The sequence below is a fragment of the Arachis ipaensis genome, chromosome B03, assembly GCF_000816755.2.
Source record: "Arachis ipaensis cultivar K30076 chromosome B03, Araip1.1, whole genome shotgun sequence".
In the NCBI taxonomy this organism is placed as follows: Eukaryota; Viridiplantae; Streptophyta; class Magnoliopsida; order Fabales; family Fabaceae; genus Arachis; species Arachis ipaensis.
Genome location: NC_029787.2, coordinates 132,680,332 through 132,697,685, shown reverse-complemented (window position 1 = coordinate 132,697,685; position 17,354 = coordinate 132,680,332). Strand labels below are relative to the sequence as shown.

General features: G+C 36.3%; 3 protein-coding genes across 3 annotated transcripts; all 3 read right to left on the bottom strand.

Moving 5' to 3' along the window:
• Window positions 1,716-5,608, bottom strand: LOC107632103 (transmembrane 9 superfamily member 3). The gene is made up of 7 exons (XM_016335748.2): window positions 5,316-5,608; window positions 4,899-4,939; window positions 3,954-4,539; window positions 3,715-3,852; window positions 3,450-3,606; window positions 2,864-3,348; window positions 1,716-2,255 (listed from the first exon to the last, which is right to left on the bottom strand). The coding sequence occupies exons 1-7, from the start codon at window positions 5,471-5,473 to the stop codon at window positions 2,036-2,038; spliced, it is 1,785 nt and encodes a 594-aa protein (XP_016191234.1). The 5' UTR covers window positions 5,474-5,608; the 3' UTR covers window positions 1,716-2,035.
• Window positions 6,015-13,264, bottom strand: LOC107632104 (sodium/hydrogen exchanger 8). Its single transcript, XM_016335749.2, has 23 exons — window positions 12,718-13,264; window positions 12,178-12,228; window positions 11,879-11,970; window positions 11,641-11,718; window positions 11,405-11,562; window positions 11,150-11,251; window positions 10,956-11,073; window positions 10,733-10,785; window positions 10,602-10,667; window positions 10,372-10,416; window positions 10,208-10,260; window positions 9,883-10,067; window positions 9,692-9,739; window positions 9,505-9,612; window positions 9,057-9,288; window positions 8,635-8,937; window positions 8,298-8,395; window positions 8,017-8,148; window positions 7,694-7,903; window positions 7,389-7,595; window positions 7,033-7,294; window positions 6,633-6,940; window positions 6,015-6,507 (listed from the first exon to the last, which is right to left on the bottom strand). The coding sequence occupies exons 1-23, from the start codon at window positions 13,001-13,003 to the stop codon at window positions 6,187-6,189; spliced, it is 3,516 nt and encodes a 1,171-aa protein (XP_016191235.1). The 5' UTR covers window positions 13,004-13,264; the 3' UTR covers window positions 6,015-6,186.
• On the bottom strand, window positions 13,659-17,198 carry LOC107632105 (probable potassium transporter 17). The gene is made up of 7 exons (XM_016335751.2): window positions 16,740-17,198; window positions 16,419-16,658; window positions 16,281-16,331; window positions 15,747-16,007; window positions 15,337-15,389; window positions 14,861-15,230; window positions 13,659-14,743 (listed from the first exon to the last, which is right to left on the bottom strand). The coding sequence occupies exons 1-7, from the start codon at window positions 17,023-17,025 to the stop codon at window positions 13,893-13,895; spliced, it is 2,112 nt and encodes a 703-aa protein (XP_016191237.1). The 5' UTR covers window positions 17,026-17,198; the 3' UTR covers window positions 13,659-13,892.

The following is a 17,354-nucleotide window of genomic DNA, read 5'->3' as shown; positions in this document are numbered from 1 at the left end:
GATTAACACTGAATCAGAAACTATCAAAAAATCAGATCGGTTCAGAGGATTTATCAACTAACCGTTCATTTAACCAATTTTTTACTGATATTTTATTAGATAATTTTTCATGTCAATGGAACCGATCAAAAAACCAATTCTTAATTAATTCAGTGGAACCAACCGGTCCAGTTCCATTCTCAGAATCATGCTATTGATAACTGTACTAACTGTAGAAGCACGGTGTATTGTGATATGTGTAAGATTAAATCGAAAAAATTGTAAAAGCTTTTTATTTCTCCTTTTCTTTTTATATAGGAACTTTGTTATGATAGTCCCTACGAGTGGTATTGCTAGGATGAAATCATTGTGGTTCAAGCATGTGAATTGTAAAAGCGATAGTGAAAGATATAATAAAATCATTTAAAGTTGGGTTAAATGATCACCTAGTGTCTCACCAAAAACTATAGCTTCCTATCAAAATAATACGGTTTGAGCTTGTAAGATGTGGACAGCAGAACACTATCTATGCAAACTAGTCCACATTTAACATTTTAAAATTTGTATATAACTAAAAAAGAATTTATGATCATTTATCTTTAAAAAATAAAGCCAATATATTGAAGTGAATAATAACTTTTCTTTTCCTGATTTTGAATTTGTTTAACTTAGAGACTCCTCTTAAATTTTGCTAATTTGAAAAGCATTTTATTCTTACCTGTAGTCTAAATGAGTTTAGATAAGTATTTCTAAAGTATAGGTATTTTTAAATGTTGATAATAGGTATAGGCACACTTAAATCCTAAACAGGATTACTCTGTCCTTCCCAATAGTAAAGTTATGAGACACTATACCCCATAATTGCAATAAGAGTTCACAATTTCAACCATCAAGTGGTGAGAATTTTCTTTCCCATTGTTGACTATCAAAAAGTGCTGACAATTATCTTAATCAATGGAAAAGAAATATTTCCTTGCCTAACAAAGATTACAAATCAATGACCCTCTTCATATATATATACTTGGTAAAAGAATTGATGAAGATTGAAGAAGAAGAATCATCAATTTACTTTAGTTACCTTTAGGCCCATACTTCTTTTCTAATTTTTATCATATCCTCCTTTTCTCCTTAACATGGTTCTGGTAATAAATACGGCTTTGGTTCAAGCAACGTGAGACTGGCTTAGTAAGAATTTGATTACACATTTCATTTGACTTCCGGCTTCAAATTGGGAGTTCGAATTTTTGGATGAAAAATTCTGAAATCTTTAATCTTTGTCAGTCAAAACTTAGTCTCTATTTTTTTGTGAGATTATTTGATACTCAACTAATACCTGGCTTATCAACTTAAATTTGGAAGTATTCTCACTGTCCCACAAAACTAATGGATCTCTTGAACTTGTTTTAGTAAAACTGGAAAATCTTTGTAATTTAAGTGTTATTTTATTTCAGACACAAGTCAATGATTGTGCTCCGTTATTTTCCCCTAGACAAAATGACTTAACTTTCTCGTGAAAATAAAATGTTAATACACTTGCGCCAAAATTAATTCATATATTTCCTGATGACAATTATGCAAACCATTTTTTCTGTTAAAATAATTAATAAGGCACCTAGAGCATTTGCTAGTTAGAATATATTTCCTATATGTTGTAAATCATAATTAAATAAGCCCTTCAATAAATATCTATCTGGATTAGCATAAAAAATCATTTCCAGTTTCAGAGCGCTAAGAAGAAATTAACTGATACAAGATACGTCAAATAAATTTCAGTGAACTACAGTTAATTAATCAAATATTAAAATCCCATGGTTACAAAAAGATTCCTATAGTGCCAAGCCTATGCAGTTAAAGAGCAAAAAGGAACATGACACCATTTCAGGGAAGGAGTCGATGCTTCTCTTGCTCTCAGGTACACTATATATAACCTACCTTATGAAAGAGAAGAAGAAGGAGAAGAGGAGGAAGAAGAAGAAAAATCATAGAACTTTTTTTCTCTCTTCAGCTAACAGCAATACTATAAAACTTGCCAAAAAGTTAAAGTTCAGCCACATAACTACTCACACTTGATGGACCTGTATATATGGCGGACAAAGAGCAGCGAGGCACGAAAACCTACGCTGCCAAGCATGAGGAAGAAGCCATAGCAGATGCAGGCCATGTAGCCGAAGAAGAACGAAGTTTGCATGAAACCAGACATATCTGATCGTGCATAGTAGTAGTACAAGCAGTAGCCGTAGATGAACAAACCAGTTGATCCACCACACAGAAAAGACCTAAAAAAACATATATCACCATTCCATCAGGACGAGAAAAGCTAAATAGGGGACTATAATGTTTAAAGTGCTGCTATCTTCAAATGATTTAGAACAGCAAAGATTTCGAAGAAACAGAATAATTGGCAAAAAACATACACATTTATGTGATTAGCTCCTCAGCTCACCCAATACTAAGGCCTTGACTGGTGGCACTATTGGGTCAATGGGCCTCAGATCAGATCCAATACAAGTGTTAGGCCAAGGCCGAATCAAATCCAAAATGCCAACTAAATAATCAACTAATTCCAAGTTTTGTATGCATTAGTCCAGAATGCCGAAATATCAATCCATCAATGAAAACCTCACAATGCCACCCACAAAAGAATACCAAGGTTAATTTTATATTTATCCTATGTTTTCTAAGTTTCTATTAGGAAAGTAATTTTTATTTTCTACTCTCTTCCTAGTCATTGGCAGTTTCCTTTTAAACTAAGTATATAGAGGATATAAAAACTAACTGAACTTCTGATTTATGTAAGATAATATTTATATATAGTGAAAATCATAATATAAGGATATATGAACTGTAAAATTCTTAAATTACAACAGAAGGCAAAATTACATACCTCCACCACCATTCATGATCTTCAGCAGCAAGTTGAAAGTATGTCAAAGCCACAGTGATGAAAGCAGTGACAATCAAGAGAATAATGAAGACAATGAAAAGTATGCTGTAAATAGTATAGATCCTGTGGCCCCAAACACTAGCGAAAATGTAGTACAGCTCGATGTAGATGGCACTGAATGGTAGAAATCCAGCCATTGCCATCTGGGGGATGGTACTCCTGTACCAAGGCAGAGGAGGAATCTCTCGGGGATATTTTGTAGTGCGGACAGGTGCTTGGAACTCGGCTTTGCTATTTTTCCCTGCAATACCGCCCAAGACAAGTAATGGTGAAGTTACCAATGTCCATATTAGGACAATCACCAAAATTGTGCCAAATGGCAGAGCAGCAGTTGCGCTATAAACAATTGCAACTGTGTTAAGGAAACAGAACATCAGGAACAGAGGGCCACAAAAGAGGCATCCTGTCAGCAGTAAGTTTCTAACCTGTAAAACAAGAAAATAAATTTAGAAATAATTTCATTCACAGGTATTTTATCAATAAAATCCAACCATTGGCAACCATCAATGCATAAATCCATGTGTACCCAATTAGTCCCTTCAAGTTGAATATAGAAGGAAGTAGCAGTGTAGCCAGCAATGCCAGATGTGAGAGCATATATGACCACCAGTGCAGTAAATAAAGCTCCTCGGTTATAGGGATAAAATACACCAACCAGTGCAAGAGTGAAAATGAAAATGGTACTGCACAAACAAATGGAAATAGAAATGACATTTGATAAAGTTTACAACTTATATTGGGCAAACAAGCTTCAACATAGACAGGGTAAAAGGGCATTAGAAGATTCTTACAGAGCAAACAATTGAGTACCAGAACCTAAGGCAGCTGCAAACAATGATTTATTCTTTGGAAACCGGAAAACATCACCATGAATATATTTCCACCCTGTCTCCTCTTGATCATCAGCAGCTTCCTCATCTTGTGCATATCTGTGGGAAATTATAGCAGATAAGATACAAGAAAAAGAAAACTAATAGAGCAACGCTCTAAGTAATAAGATTATAATCCGGTGCTCAATAGCAAGTCATACTTCATAAAATCATTCTTTAAGACACGCATGAGAATGGTGGCCAGAAAACCAGTCAGAAGAAGAACTGTTACACAGGAGTTTATGATTGAGAACCAATGAATCTCTAAGTGATGTGGCAAAGAAGAAGACTGAGAATATTTTTCCATTCTCCTCTCAAAAGGAATATCTGTTGGCTTCCATTTTGCAGAATAAAGAAACTCAGTTTCAACTTCCTTGTCCTCAGTAAGGTCCACAACAGAATGAGGATCCATGCGGGCACTGATTTCAATCACACGATCTTTGTTGTATAGAACGTCGAACTGAATGTGCTTGTAAAGGAAATACTTATACTCGCTGGGGTCATTTTTCCCTTCTTTGTCAATTGTTCCAATAAATCCCCAGATTGGCAAGTCATCATAGTACATTTGGAAGTAATAATCCTTTTTAACTGCTTCTCGGAACCGAGCAACATCCTTCTTTGTGAGCTTCTTCTTGCAGACAGAGACCGAGTCCTTATCCTTATTGAAGTCAAGAACATAAGGAGCACTCACAAGGCGGTCTCCATTCAACACCTCACCAAGTGCTTCAGTCTTTTCTTTCTCATGACCTGGCATGCAAATTTACTCCTTTCAGGATACATACATTAAGAATCTAATACAAGCAGGAAAATGACTTAAGAAAGCAGCATATTGCCCTATTCCCTGTTCAGATAGATGAATGAATAAGCCTTCCATTTTTTTTTTAGAAAAAAGAGGAAACTAGACAGGGTCTAACTCATCTCTCACATGCTTACCTTGTTAAGTAATCACATTTGTCATTAATACTTACAGAGAGAGAGAGAGAGAGAGAGAGAGAGAGAGAGAGAGAGAGAATGATGCATAAGCTCTACTAAAACCAGTAAATACAGTAATAAAGGTTAAAGCGAGCAATAAATACCAAGAGCTGAAGAATAAATTCAGCACCTACCTGTTGAACAGAATGGCAGGTCAAAATACCGGTAAGTTTCACTGAAAACCAAACAGATAAATAAAATAAGAAATTTGAATGATAAACATAGACAGACCATAACAACCCATAAGAACTTCACCTCAATACCATAAAAAGCAACAAGAATTCTGAAACAATATCACATTTTGAACACAACCAAACACCGAAAATGGCTCAAATCGTTGAAAAATAGAAGAAGCCAAAACAAAACTAAGCATAGAATCAGACACCAACGCCAGTCTCACACACATACATGCACACTCAAGAAACGGAATCATTTCGCAGTTGACGCCTATGGGATCCTATAAATAAGGAATCTTCAATTTCAGAATCAGAGATTCGAAATGAGGAGATTGAATAGGAACGAAACGGATCGGCGGGGGGGAAGGGCCATACCTAGGGTTGTGAAAGGGACCGACTTTGTTGGCGTAGAGAGGAACAGGGTCACCTTCGTTGTAACGGTGGTTTGAAGCATCGGATCTGACATGAGTTGCGAGGAGAGAGGCTAGAATCGCGAGAGAAAAGAGCAGCGTCGAGAACTGGGCCCTTCCCATGGCGCACACACACCCTGCACTTTCTATCTTCTTGTTTCTCTGCTTTCTTCAAGCTTCAATCAGATAAGAAATAAATCAGAGAGAGAGAGAGAGAGAGAGAGATTTTGGTAAATGACCAAATTAATTAACAGAGAAAAAAAATTATAAATTTTTACTAATAAGACAAATTTATAATAGTGTTTTGTCCTTTTGCCTTTGTAAGTTTGTATTTTTCATTTTTTCATCTTCTTTGTTTCAATAATTTTTCTTCTATTTTCGAAGGTGACAAAAGGATGTGACGAGTCATGTGACTCAAAAGTCGTAAAATTAAAATTATTTTAATATTTATCCATGTAAAAAATCTAGTTCACCAATTATGTGATAATTAATTTATATTTGTGCATTTAGTGGTTAAAACATTTGAATGGAAATTAATAAAAGATTTTGCAAAAGGGAAAACAACTAAGAAGAGATTCATAATTAAAAGGAAAGGTCAAGTCAGAATTCAACCAAACTAAGATGAACAAGATAGTTTTCTTTTCTTATCAAAATTTTATTCATCTGCACAAGAAAACGGTGAAATCAACATTCTTTAGAATTGCAAAGTTTACATGATCAATCATAAGCTTTAATTTCACGCTTACAAATATATTATGTACAAAAATGTTTCTACGAAAGCATCATTTATTAAACAAAACAACTACATATCTCAGCTACTGTCCCATTCCTTCAAGTCAAGAATGGGGAAAAGATAGGGTGCTTGGAGAATCAATCCTGACAAGAAGATCTTCTTCAACAACTGAATCATCATCACTTGAGTAATCTCCATGATGCTGCACTCTACTTTCAGTGTTTTGTAGAGGTTGGTTTGGAGCATTTTGTTGTGCTAAGTCACTCACTTCACGGCCCTTGTTTGCAGTGACAGCACTTTCTGATTTTACTGACAAAAGTGGACGCCCCTGTTGTGGCACAATGCTTGGGTATGACAAACTAAGAGCCGGTTTAGTCTGATTGCTCGTCGAACTTCGGCTCCGGCCAGGGATCCGTAATTCCACCTTCCATCAAAATAAAATCAAGTTAGACACAACAACATCAGCATTCCATGTTAATTGTCATTGCTTGCTGATCAAGCAACTACTAAACAATAAATGGCATGTTGAATTGCATGAAACCAACATACCATGCTCCCGTAGATGCTCAACTGCATTGCTCTTGCAGACAAATTAGTTATTTGTCGGCCGTTCCCTTCGGAATTGTGCCGATGGGGCTTCTGCTTGTAGAAGTTTTCAGGCCAGCTCATAAGACCGCTGTGTTCTCTGCTACGTAAGGTTCTATGGGGATGTTCCATGGAATGTGATAATAACGAATTTGATCTTCTAGCAGGAGGAGAATCAGACTCAAATGCTGCAATGTCAAATATGATTACCCTTGCTCTAGCTTCAACTAGATAAGACGATCCTTGATGAGAAAAACTACTTTCCCTGATACCTGTATGTATAATTCAAGGTAAAAGATTTATCAAATTCATTTTCTACTTCATCCATAATCACAAAAGTTTTCAAGACAGTAAGATCAAATACCTGAACTTGACAAACTGTGGAAGCTTAGATTCCCTTGTGAAGAGAGCAGGACTGCTGGTGCTGTTACCAGTTCTTGACGAGCTTGAGTTTTGACATATCCTTCTAGCAAGAATGCGACCGAATGATTCGGTATTTCTATTGTCTCTCCTCTTATGTATATTGTCATTTGTGATCTTTCAGCAATAATGGCTCTTAGTTCTTGCATAGACATTTTCTCAAATATCTGGGGAAGCAATACTTTCGAAAGGAAAATAGCACTTTCCTGAAAACCATGATTAACTTAGTTTAGCATAGCACCAAAACATATAATAAGGGCGTTAATGATTTAATGTCATAGCAAACTAACTAACTCATACCTGCCACAGGAAGTCTTCCACGGAAGGGTCTGATCCAAGGCATGAAACTATCTTGTCGGCTTCGATGAAGACACAGAACACCACGGAATCTGTGAGGACATCACAGATATACTGCCTTCCTGTCAGCACTTCATAAAGACCCAATGTGATCCCGTGTGAGAAAGTTGGATTGAAAGAGTGCTTGTTTCTTATCACCTTGCTTTCCCACTGAGAGACCGAAATATTTTCCAAGCATTAATCTTTGGAATGTTTAATCAGATAACATAATGCGAACTTCATAAAAATAATGGCTTCTTAGTTATTACCTTTACCACTCCATTAGAAATTAACCAAATTCCATTTGATCTTGATCCTTCCTTGTATAGTGTCAAGCCACGCAATTTCATCATTTCCCTGGTACCACTTATAAGTGATTCACGAACCGGAGAAGGCAGAGCACCCAACATAGGATGCATACTAGTTATTTTAGGAAGCTTCACCAAAGGAGGATTTCTGAGTAATTTCTTTAAATCAGTCTGAAAAATAAACAAATCCATTAATTGATGAACAACACAATTATAATTCCAGAGAAGAGCAAACCGTTAAGGTAACAGATGAAGAGAAAAGCATGAATATCACCAGAGGATACCTGGACAGCATCATGCAGATGCAACATCTCTTTCTCCTCCAAAATCCCAGCCTTCTCAAGGTCTTGAACATATTCAATTAAGTGATTTAGCACTACATATGTGGCTTGCCTTGTTTTCACAACTCCTAAGACCTGAATGACAGCCATCACATCAAATTGAGCCCAAAAAAAAAAAAGAGTTTATTTAACCCTCTTTAACAATAAAAAAAGATGGATTATGAAATTTAAATTGATTCGAAACCAAGATAATATTGGAGGATAATTTTTTTTAACTTGCATACCTGAGGATATGTTACACGAACATCCTCCAGGAACTTCCGTGCTTCTTCGCCTTCTGCAATGCTTTCATTGATAACAGCAGAAGCAACATCACTTTCACCTACACAAGAAGTTTTATGCAGAGAAAATCAGCAACTACACTATATATTGTATAGTTTGTAAACCAGGGTGCTTGTCACCAGGATTTACAGTGTTTATTAATACAAGATTTGTTTTCTATTTTTCACAGCAAGTCAAGGAGAAGAAACTGTATGGAATAGAGGCAACAAAAAGAGTAGAAGCTGCAAATAGTATTTCGTAAGATAAAAAGCCAAAACTTAGTGAGGTAAAAAAAACTACCTATGAAGTCATGTAATTGTTGTCGAGCAACTCTGTGTGCACGAAGAAACGCAGCACAAATATTACAAGCAGATTCCAACCTTTCCACAGTGAAGTATGTAACTAATTTTGGTGGAAGCATACTAGACTGAAGAAACTTGTAGTAATTTGGAAAGTGAACATTAGTTTTTAAGCCTTTCCAGTCACATAGAGGCTCATGTGAAGCCAAATCTATTGCCTCCTCCACAGATAACATTAGAATATTAGCTGTCGTTTGAGAAATTCGTCCTTCATCAAGCATCTCCCAGTAAGCAGCTTGGACACCTAATATGAGCAACAAGCTCTCAAATTAGTCATGATACTAATGTGGTTGAAGCAATCAAGTTCATAATATTAGAAAACTATCATACTCAGACTATAAGGATAATGTAAAAGTTGCTAACCATTGAGAAGGCGTACTCGTATGTCTTTCAAATTCATAGCATCCAGATTAGTATCACTTTCAGATGGGCCGTGAGGATGAACACGTTCACCTTCAATGTTATTTAGGCAGGAGATATATCTCTTCACTGTGGCCCAATCAGCAGGCCCTAGTTCCTCATCATCTCCAAGTTCACCAAAAGCTTCTAGTGCTTTGTTCAACATTTCATACTTTGTGAAATCAAGGATACGTTTCTGTTAATTATACGATCAAATTATTAGGGCAAAGGCCAAATATAACTTGAAAGACAAGACTTCTGAAGGTATATCCTTATATCAGAGTGGAGATATTGTTTCACAAGTAAGATAGAAATTGAAGCATTAAGGCACCATTTAATGCATGAGATAACAGAATGTTTTATCCCTTAGAGCTAGAAGATAAGCTGAACTTAGAAGATCTGGAATGCTGACCTTTGCAGCTGTTAACTTGTCCATGTCAAGGTAGTGTAAAACGAACTGTGTTGTCGAACCATTCACTATAAGTGTTAAAAACACAATACCACCAGTGAAGAAAACAAACTGCACAAGCAAAAGGTATTTGAGTGATGAATCTAATGTCCTTGTAAAGTCATAATTAAATCCTAAACCCAGAACATACCAGTGTTCCTGTCTCTGGAGTCAATTCAAGTGATCGACCACTCGAACGCTGAACAAACCCAAAATTTAATAATTAAAAGATTAAACTAATAATAAGATAGTATGTGCATAAAGAAATTCAGAAAATTAGCAATAAAGGAGATGAAGTGTTTGGCTAAAAAATGCAGCTTTCATTAGTCATTGAATACTTGCCTTGACTGATAATGAAAGTGACAAGGCAACTGCCCCTCGCAATCCTGACCAGATTAGAATACTAGCTTCTTTCCAATCCAAGCCATATCCAAAATACCTTAGCAAGGGAAATAATGCACCAACTACGATGCATCTCGACACTTGAACATAAACATAGAGAAGCAAGAGGTGGGTCCATGATGTTCCTTCAACAGAACCAAGAATTTGCAGTGAGTCTTTTAGACTCAACAAACATACATTTTTATCAAGAGCAACTAAATGGAAAAGTGAGAGTATAATCAATGGCCTACTGAGCAAAGAAGATAATTTAAGAGGTAAATACTACCATGATGGAAGACATTGTCATCACCAAGTACTCCTTCAGCTATAACAACTCCACTGCAAAAAGAAGATAACATAAAAAATAACAATAAAAAAGGGCATGAAAAGCTTGATTCACAAGTTATATCAATTGATTGTTATGATTTGAGAATCCATTTATGATCTTACCTCAAGATGAAAATTAATGTATTAGCAATATATGCAACCATTTCCCTGGAGAAAATAAAGTCAGTCAGTAAAATAAGTATTTACTGTTCTACATAGATTTAGATAATTAGATTCCTTTTATCTATTTCCTATTATCATCACTAGAATGAATGTTGTTGAAAATAAGGAAAATCAGAATGATGTCCTATAAGTATATAATTTATATAAACAAGTAGAAGCAAGAAGTATACCAAAAGATATGTAAACTTTGTTGACTTTCACCCTTAAAAGCTGTCCTTGCAAATGCAGAATAGAACCTGTAGAAAAATTTCAAAAACTAGATTTCCAAATATTAAGAGATTAATGCTAAAGATTGACTTACATTCCCAACGACATGACAGTCAAAACACCAGATAGATCAGCACCCTCTTGAGCCTATAGAAGCATTAAGGACAAAAACCAAAGATGATTGTAAGATTTCAAGTTTTTAACAGATATAACCTCTCATCTTACTTAAAGATGCATCATGCATGCAATAAATTAATAACTATTCATAGTACAAATACAATCTTTCAACTACTAATCCAAGTTCAAAAGCAACTTACAGTGAAGTAAGCAATGTAGCTAACGGCAAGTGTAAGGGAAATCTCTATCACTGTATCATTAAAAATAAACCCAAGCCATAAAACAGATGCTATCCCAAAAGCAACACCAATTCCTACACTGGAGCAAGAGCAGAGAGGGTCACAGAAGCAAAAATAATTTTTGCCGGTAAAACAACAAAGAAGGTGAAACCTACGCTCCAAATGAGACTTGCACTAGAAATTTGATAACATCAACCCAATTGTAGGTGCTACCAAGAACCATCCGATAGAATAAAGTATAAACCACAATAGCCGTCCTAGAAAAGAATGAAGATAGAGCTTAATCAAAGGAAAACTGAAAAGACTTCTCTAAAAGAATATCATTTATCACTTCATTCTATGTGTTAAAGGCTTGAAGCCAGTTCCTATATCCCAATTAAATGAAGAGAAAAGGAACTAAATCAGAATACCCATCATTCATCAAGGATTCGCCTTCAATTATTGTGCTTAGTTTTTTACTGGCACCGAGCTCCTTCAACAAAGCTACAACTGCAACAGGATCAGTTGCGCTCAGAAGTCCCCCAAGCAATAGTGATGTTTTCCAACTCCAATTATAAGGAAAAGTTAGCTGCATTATGCCAAGGGGGTTACAAAATCATATCAGTATCACATCACCGATGAAATATGAACACATTGGTTCACATACCTTCAAAACAGCTCCAAGACAAAAGGTTGAAATCACAACTCCAGGACCAGCTAGTAAGATCATTTGAGCAATACACCTCTACAACACCAACCAAAACGGAAACTGAGGTTCAGTCAATATTCTGAAAGCAAAACAATATTACAAGCATGCATACATATATGAGCTAGGAAGTGGCATAACAGTATCACTTTATAACTAAAGTCAGTTTGTAGTAATACAAAAATTCGGGGAAAAGAACCTTGATTTGGTGAACTTCCATTGAGAATGAGCTCTCAAAAAGGAGAGCAGGAAGAAAAACGGCCAACAGAAGTTCTGGATCAATCTCTGCCCCTGCATATAAAAAAGTAGAATTCCTAGTTCCTTCAATGAATTTTAAAGAACGAGCAGTGATGATCAAAGCTCTTTAAGTTGGAAGATTTTCAAAATTTCATGTCAATACGCATGTTTCAAAGCAGTAAAATGAAAAGCACTTGCTTTTCTTTTAATGGGAAGTGCTTAAATTCCAAAATAAATTGAATAAAAAGAGAACAAACTTACAAATACGAATTCCATCTCCAATCTTTCCCAGCCGATGATGAGTACCATACTCTATTCAGGAGTTAACAATTAATCAGTCATGCACTTTTTTTCAAAAAAAAAATGAAAGGCAATCGGGTGCTTATTATATAAACAGTGTATAGATTATTAGATCCCCCCATCTCCCCCAAAAACAGCTCCTTAGTTCGTCTTGATCATTTTCATACTGATCCAAATGACATGTCAAAGTAGGTAAATATATTGTCTCCTCTCTTTTTTTCTTCACCCCTTTGTACACAGACAAGGCAGCCTATCCTTATCCAGCAAAGTCAACTTTCCCCATATGGGTTCAAATTCCCTTTTGACAAATATGTTGTCTCCTCTGTATTTTTCTTTACCCCTTTGTACACAGACAAGGCAGCCTATCCTTATCCAGCAAAGTCAACTTTCCCCATATGGGTTCAAATTCCCTTTTGAAACCAAAAACCTGATGCTTGAAATTGAATAGATAAATACTGAAAGAGAAAAGGTCAACTATAATAAGACAAGAGGGGAAGGTACCTATGGAACCAAGGGCAATGCCAATGATGAGCAAGGCAACAGTGTAAGGGACTCTGGTGCCGCGGAGGAGGTGCCTGCATGCAATCCCAAGTACCATACTGATACCAAAGAAGACGACCGCATCAGATGGATTCCCAGTCTCTGCAAAATTACCAGAAGAAGAAGAAGAAGGAGACGGAGAAGAAACATCAGCAGCAACAGCAGCAGCAGCAACATCAGCAAGGGAAAAAGGTTGTGGTTCTTCCAAGAGCTTGTAAGCAATCACCGATGCTGTGACTGCCGCCATTCAAAGCAAACTGAGATGTCAGCTTCAGCAGGCAGAAAGAGAGAGAAGAGAAGGGGGGTGCCAACTTGTTCAATAATGATGTTTGTATGTGGGATATAGATCCGATTTGCACGTTTCAATGGTTTGAGCCTTTGAGGGACACTCATGAACCAATTACAAGTACAACTACGACACGACAGAAATATGACAATGAATAAATAATAAATAGTGAGTGAGTGAGTGAATGAGAAGATCGTTGACTGAATTAATATTATAACAACAATCCCAGACCAACGAAGCTTTTTTAAGGTCAATATACATGTTATATGAACATGAGCGTGTGATTCCCTTTCCTGTACAGTGGACACAACTCCATGTGTTTCTGTTTTATTCTAAGAACATATTCATTTATTCTTGCGCTTGATTCCATTTCCCCATGTTCTTCGACTCCCTCCCTATTACTGCTTCGACTTTTTTGTTAGACGGTCCATTTCGTGATTTAGCTTTAGTATAACACTCTCTTATCTTCTTGTATAAAGCAACTCAAAACACACCATCCTTTTTATCACTAGATAAAAAAGTCGTTCACAAAAAGAGTAGTTAAGAAAGTATGCAGCAGTAGTAGTAGGAGTAGCATGTGGTTATCTCATCATAAGTTGACTTGATTCGAGTAAAATTAGTTCAGGTTCAGTTACTTTTGTATAGATTAGTTGAGCTTCAATAGACTTTTAGGTACCAAGGAAGCAAAAATCAACATACTAAGTTAATGGTTTTGAAAAGAAGAAATACAAGTACATGGGTAATTTTGAGTGACGTACATATTAATCCAATTCAGGTATCTTTTGCCCTGTTTATGTTATGTATGAGCAAGTGAAGCTACTGAATAACTGCTTCAATATATTTTAACCCTTCAAGCCTCGTATAGCATTCCAACTTCAATCCTTTGCTGTAATGGAACCCGAAGCGCAGGCAAACCGGATCTACAGTTGCTGTGCATGAATTCATAGAAACCAAGCATGATTTTATCAAACCAGCCACAGTTCAGGCCAATGTAGAATCTAGTCTTTCCGCGAACATGAACAACCCCGGCACATCTTGCTTCTTCTAAACTGGAAACTTCTTGCTCAATCTCTTGAGAATCAGGTTCAGCATTACCAGAGCAGTTCTTTATATGTAGTATCAAACTACCAATAACTTGACTTACAAAGTCATCTTCAAAATGTAGAGCATCTGCATAGCCATATTGGATTACACAACCATACACCCCTTCAAGATTTGATTTCTTGATTACAATCCTCTCATGTGGATCAACCTTGGGGACTAATAAATATCTGAGAGTTGTGAATATGGTGACCTTATGAAGGGATTTCATGTTCTTAATGTAATGGCCAAGAATAGGAGTCAACCCATCTTGAATGTTAGAATAAAAGAAGCATATTCCAGGAACCCTTTGAACACTAGGGTCAGCTAAAAGTTCTTCAAGTCTATGAAAGCTTATCTTCTGGGTTATCTCATACTCGATTTTTCTTTGTCTACCATAAAACCAACCGAACATGATGAATGCAAGGACAAATGATATGGCAAAAGGAATCCATCCACCTTCAGAAAATTTAGTGAAAACGGCACTGACGTAAACCCCTTCCATGATGAAAAACACAACAAAGTAAAGGGTAACCAGCACAACTGGGGTTCTCCATATCATGATCATGACTAATGTAAGTAATATAGTGGTGATAAGCATTACTAGGCTCACAACGACACCTGCAATAGATGTCATATACCAACATCAGAGGACAGACAGCAAGTAGTTTCAGTTACAGATTAGAAGACAGCTTTCAAGTTGTGACATAGTGAAAGCTGAAATAGAAACTGACATACCAAAAGCATTTCCAATATCTTTTCCATCTCCAAAAATGAGTATTACAGCAACACAAAGGACCATCAGGATGTAGTTCACTTCAGGAGAGTATACCTCTCCTTCTTTACTGTGAGATGTGTGTACAACCTTTACTCGAGGAAAATAATCCAGTACCACAGATTGCTTGATGATGGAAAATGTAGCTGAGATTAATGACTGGCTAGCAACAACTGCAGCTGATGTAGAAATAATAAAAATAGGCCAGTACACTGAAGTTGGTATAAATTTGTAGAATCCATCATCATGGTCATTGGGATTCTTGATCAAGTATGCTGTCTGTCCCGCATAAGTGAGAACTAAAGATGGGTAGATTGTGAATAGAAAAGCTATCTGTTACCAAATACAAAAGAAGAAAAGGTGGGAATTCTGTTAATTGGCTGAAAAGGAATCATAGCTTTGTAAGGCATACCAAAAAATAAAATGAAACAAAGTTAACCTGAATAGACCTCTGATTGAAATGACCAAGATCAGCAAACATTGCCTCAGAACCTGTCAAAGTGAAAAATTAAGAATGAACAAAGGGAAAGATAATACGAAAATACACATTGCACATCCACATACAGAAGAAAGGGAAATCTTTCATTTCCCCTTAGAAGTAATCAAGTTTTATATTTAAGAAAGTGATCACTTTATTCATCTCAAACATTAAGTTGCAAGTCTCTCTTTGCACAATTCTCATATAGCAAATTTAGTCAATAGCCAAATCAGAGCATGCCAAGTTGATAATATAATAACATGAATTGACAGAAAAACAAAGAAGTCCTTGAATTGAAAGATAATATTCCTACTTCTGTATCAATGGACAATGACGATGAATATTATCAAGATGATAAGAGACACACATACCTGTAATGCAGAGGACAGTACCACCAAGTAAAAGCCAGCCAGCTTTTCCATTTCTCCAAAAGAAATGGAAAATATAGTGAGGAGATATAGCCTTGAAAATACTAGGATAATGGTGTATGATGCTGTAAATTCCTACAAGTGGGGTACAAAAGGTCCATGCACCCATTATTGGGGAAAAGAGGAAACTCACGCGTGATGTGCCAAATTTTTGCAATAAAAACAAAACAACCAAGACAATTGCAGAGAGTGCTTCCACAAGTGCTGCAGCAGCATGAGCCAAAACAGAAATCATGGTTATATAAACCAGGAGAGTAAATTGTCTGACAATGTCATAAAGCTTTAATCTACTCTGCCAAGCAAAAATCACTTCCTATGTTGCACCATTAAGATGTTATAGCTTTGTATTTCACATAAAAAACCAAAATTTCGACAAAAGAAGCAAACCTTCCAAAGTTTTATTGTACTTTCTAAACTATGGAATCTGCAACTTAAGCTCACAAAGTCACAATAGTACTGTATAAATTTAAAACTTACATTTGCTTACTGAGGGAAAAGGTGCTCTTAGTCCATCCATTGCTGATAACACTGAGAATGAATTTACATAGCTGAGTTAATGAAAACATTTTCAATAAGAAAAGCCATCAAATTATTAGAAAAGATTATTGACCAAACCTGAAATTGCAGGCGTAAGTATGCCATCACCGATAATCATGCAAGTTCCTAGCATAGCAAGAAAGAGCAAAAGTCGTCGAGCAACTATGCTTCTCTCAAACAATTTGGCAAGCCAAGTTTGTGCTTCAACACCCCTTTCTATGCGTGAATAAGTACTTGAATTAGAATATACCTGATTAGATGGAAGGATTCCAATATTCAATCGTCTGCAAAGTAAAGAATACAAGGCAAAAGTTCCACCTGTACCGAATTCAGATAGGTTAAGATTGAAAAATTGAATGATGCGATGAAAAAGGAGTTGTAGTAACTAGTAAGTAATACCTTCACCGTGATCATCAGCATGGATGGCTATGGTGGCGTACTTGACAAGCGCAATGAGAGTGAGAGTCCAGAACATGATGCTGTATATGCCGAGATAGTCATCTTCGGTTGGAGAGTTCAACGGCATTGAAGGATAAACATAAAGCGGTGACGTCACGAGGCCTCCAAAGACGACTCCCAGGGTCCTGTAAGCCAGCAAGAGTGTCTCCCTTATCTCCTTCTCCTTCCCCTGAGAAGGAGGAGGAGTGGCGGCGAAGTGGAGGTTGAGTACGACGCCGTTTGACATGATCGCTTGGAATTACAAGTCAGCAGAGTGGCAGAGACGTATTGGCGCTCCTCCCTCGTTTTTCTAGTTTTGTCTTGTTTGCCACGTCCCCAAAGATTTCTGGACTCTCAAAAAGACTTGTTGGTTGAAAATCGTTATGATTAAATTAATTATTAATTAATATAATAAAAAGTACTAAAATAAAATTATACCAAAGACATCAAGAAACAAAATCTCAAAATAACTACCTAAAACAAATAAATCATAGGATATTTAACAAAAAAAAAATTATTTTCTTATCAAAATTTAATTTAAAAGTTCTGTTTACGAGATTAATATTTTTATCCGTT

Bases quoted from the DNA above. Each gene is read 5' to 3' on its own strand.
- LOC107632103 (XM_016335748.2), bottom strand. From the start codon at position 5,473: ATGGGAAGGGCCCAGTTCTCGACGCTGCTCTTTTCTCTCGCGATTCTA. The intron at 3,853-3,953 runs GTATGACTTGCT...AATTTCCCACAG, and splicing joins TTAAAGAATGATTTTATGAA to ATATGCACAAGATGAGGAAG. The intron at 3,607-3,714 runs GTAAGAATCTTC...TTGTTTGTGCAG, and splicing joins GGTACTCAATTGTTTGCTCT to TACCATTTTCATTTTCACTC.
- LOC107632104 (XM_016335749.2), bottom strand. From the start codon at position 13,003: ATGGCGGCAGTCACAGCATCGGTGATTGCTTACAAGCTCTTGGAAGAA. The intron at 8,938-9,056 runs GTTAGCAACTTT...TGCTCATATTAG, and splicing joins ACGAGTACGCCTTCTCAATG to GTGTCCAAGCTGCTTACTGG. The intron at 6,508-6,632 runs GTATGTTGGTTT...TTTTGATGGAAG, and splicing joins TGAGCATCTACGGGAGCATG to GTGGAATTACGGATCCCTGG.
- LOC107632105 (XM_016335751.2), bottom strand. From the start codon at position 17,025: ATGTCAAACGGCGTCGTACTCAACCTCCACTTCGCCGCCACTCCTCCT. The intron at 16,332-16,418 runs GTTTGGTCAATA...ATTCATTCTCAG, and splicing joins ACTTACGCCTGCAATTTCAG to TGTTATCAGCAATGGATGGA. The intron at 15,390-15,746 runs GTATGTGTGTCT...TCACTTTGACAG, and splicing joins TACTGTCCTCTGCATTACAG to GTTCTGAGGCAATGTTTGCT.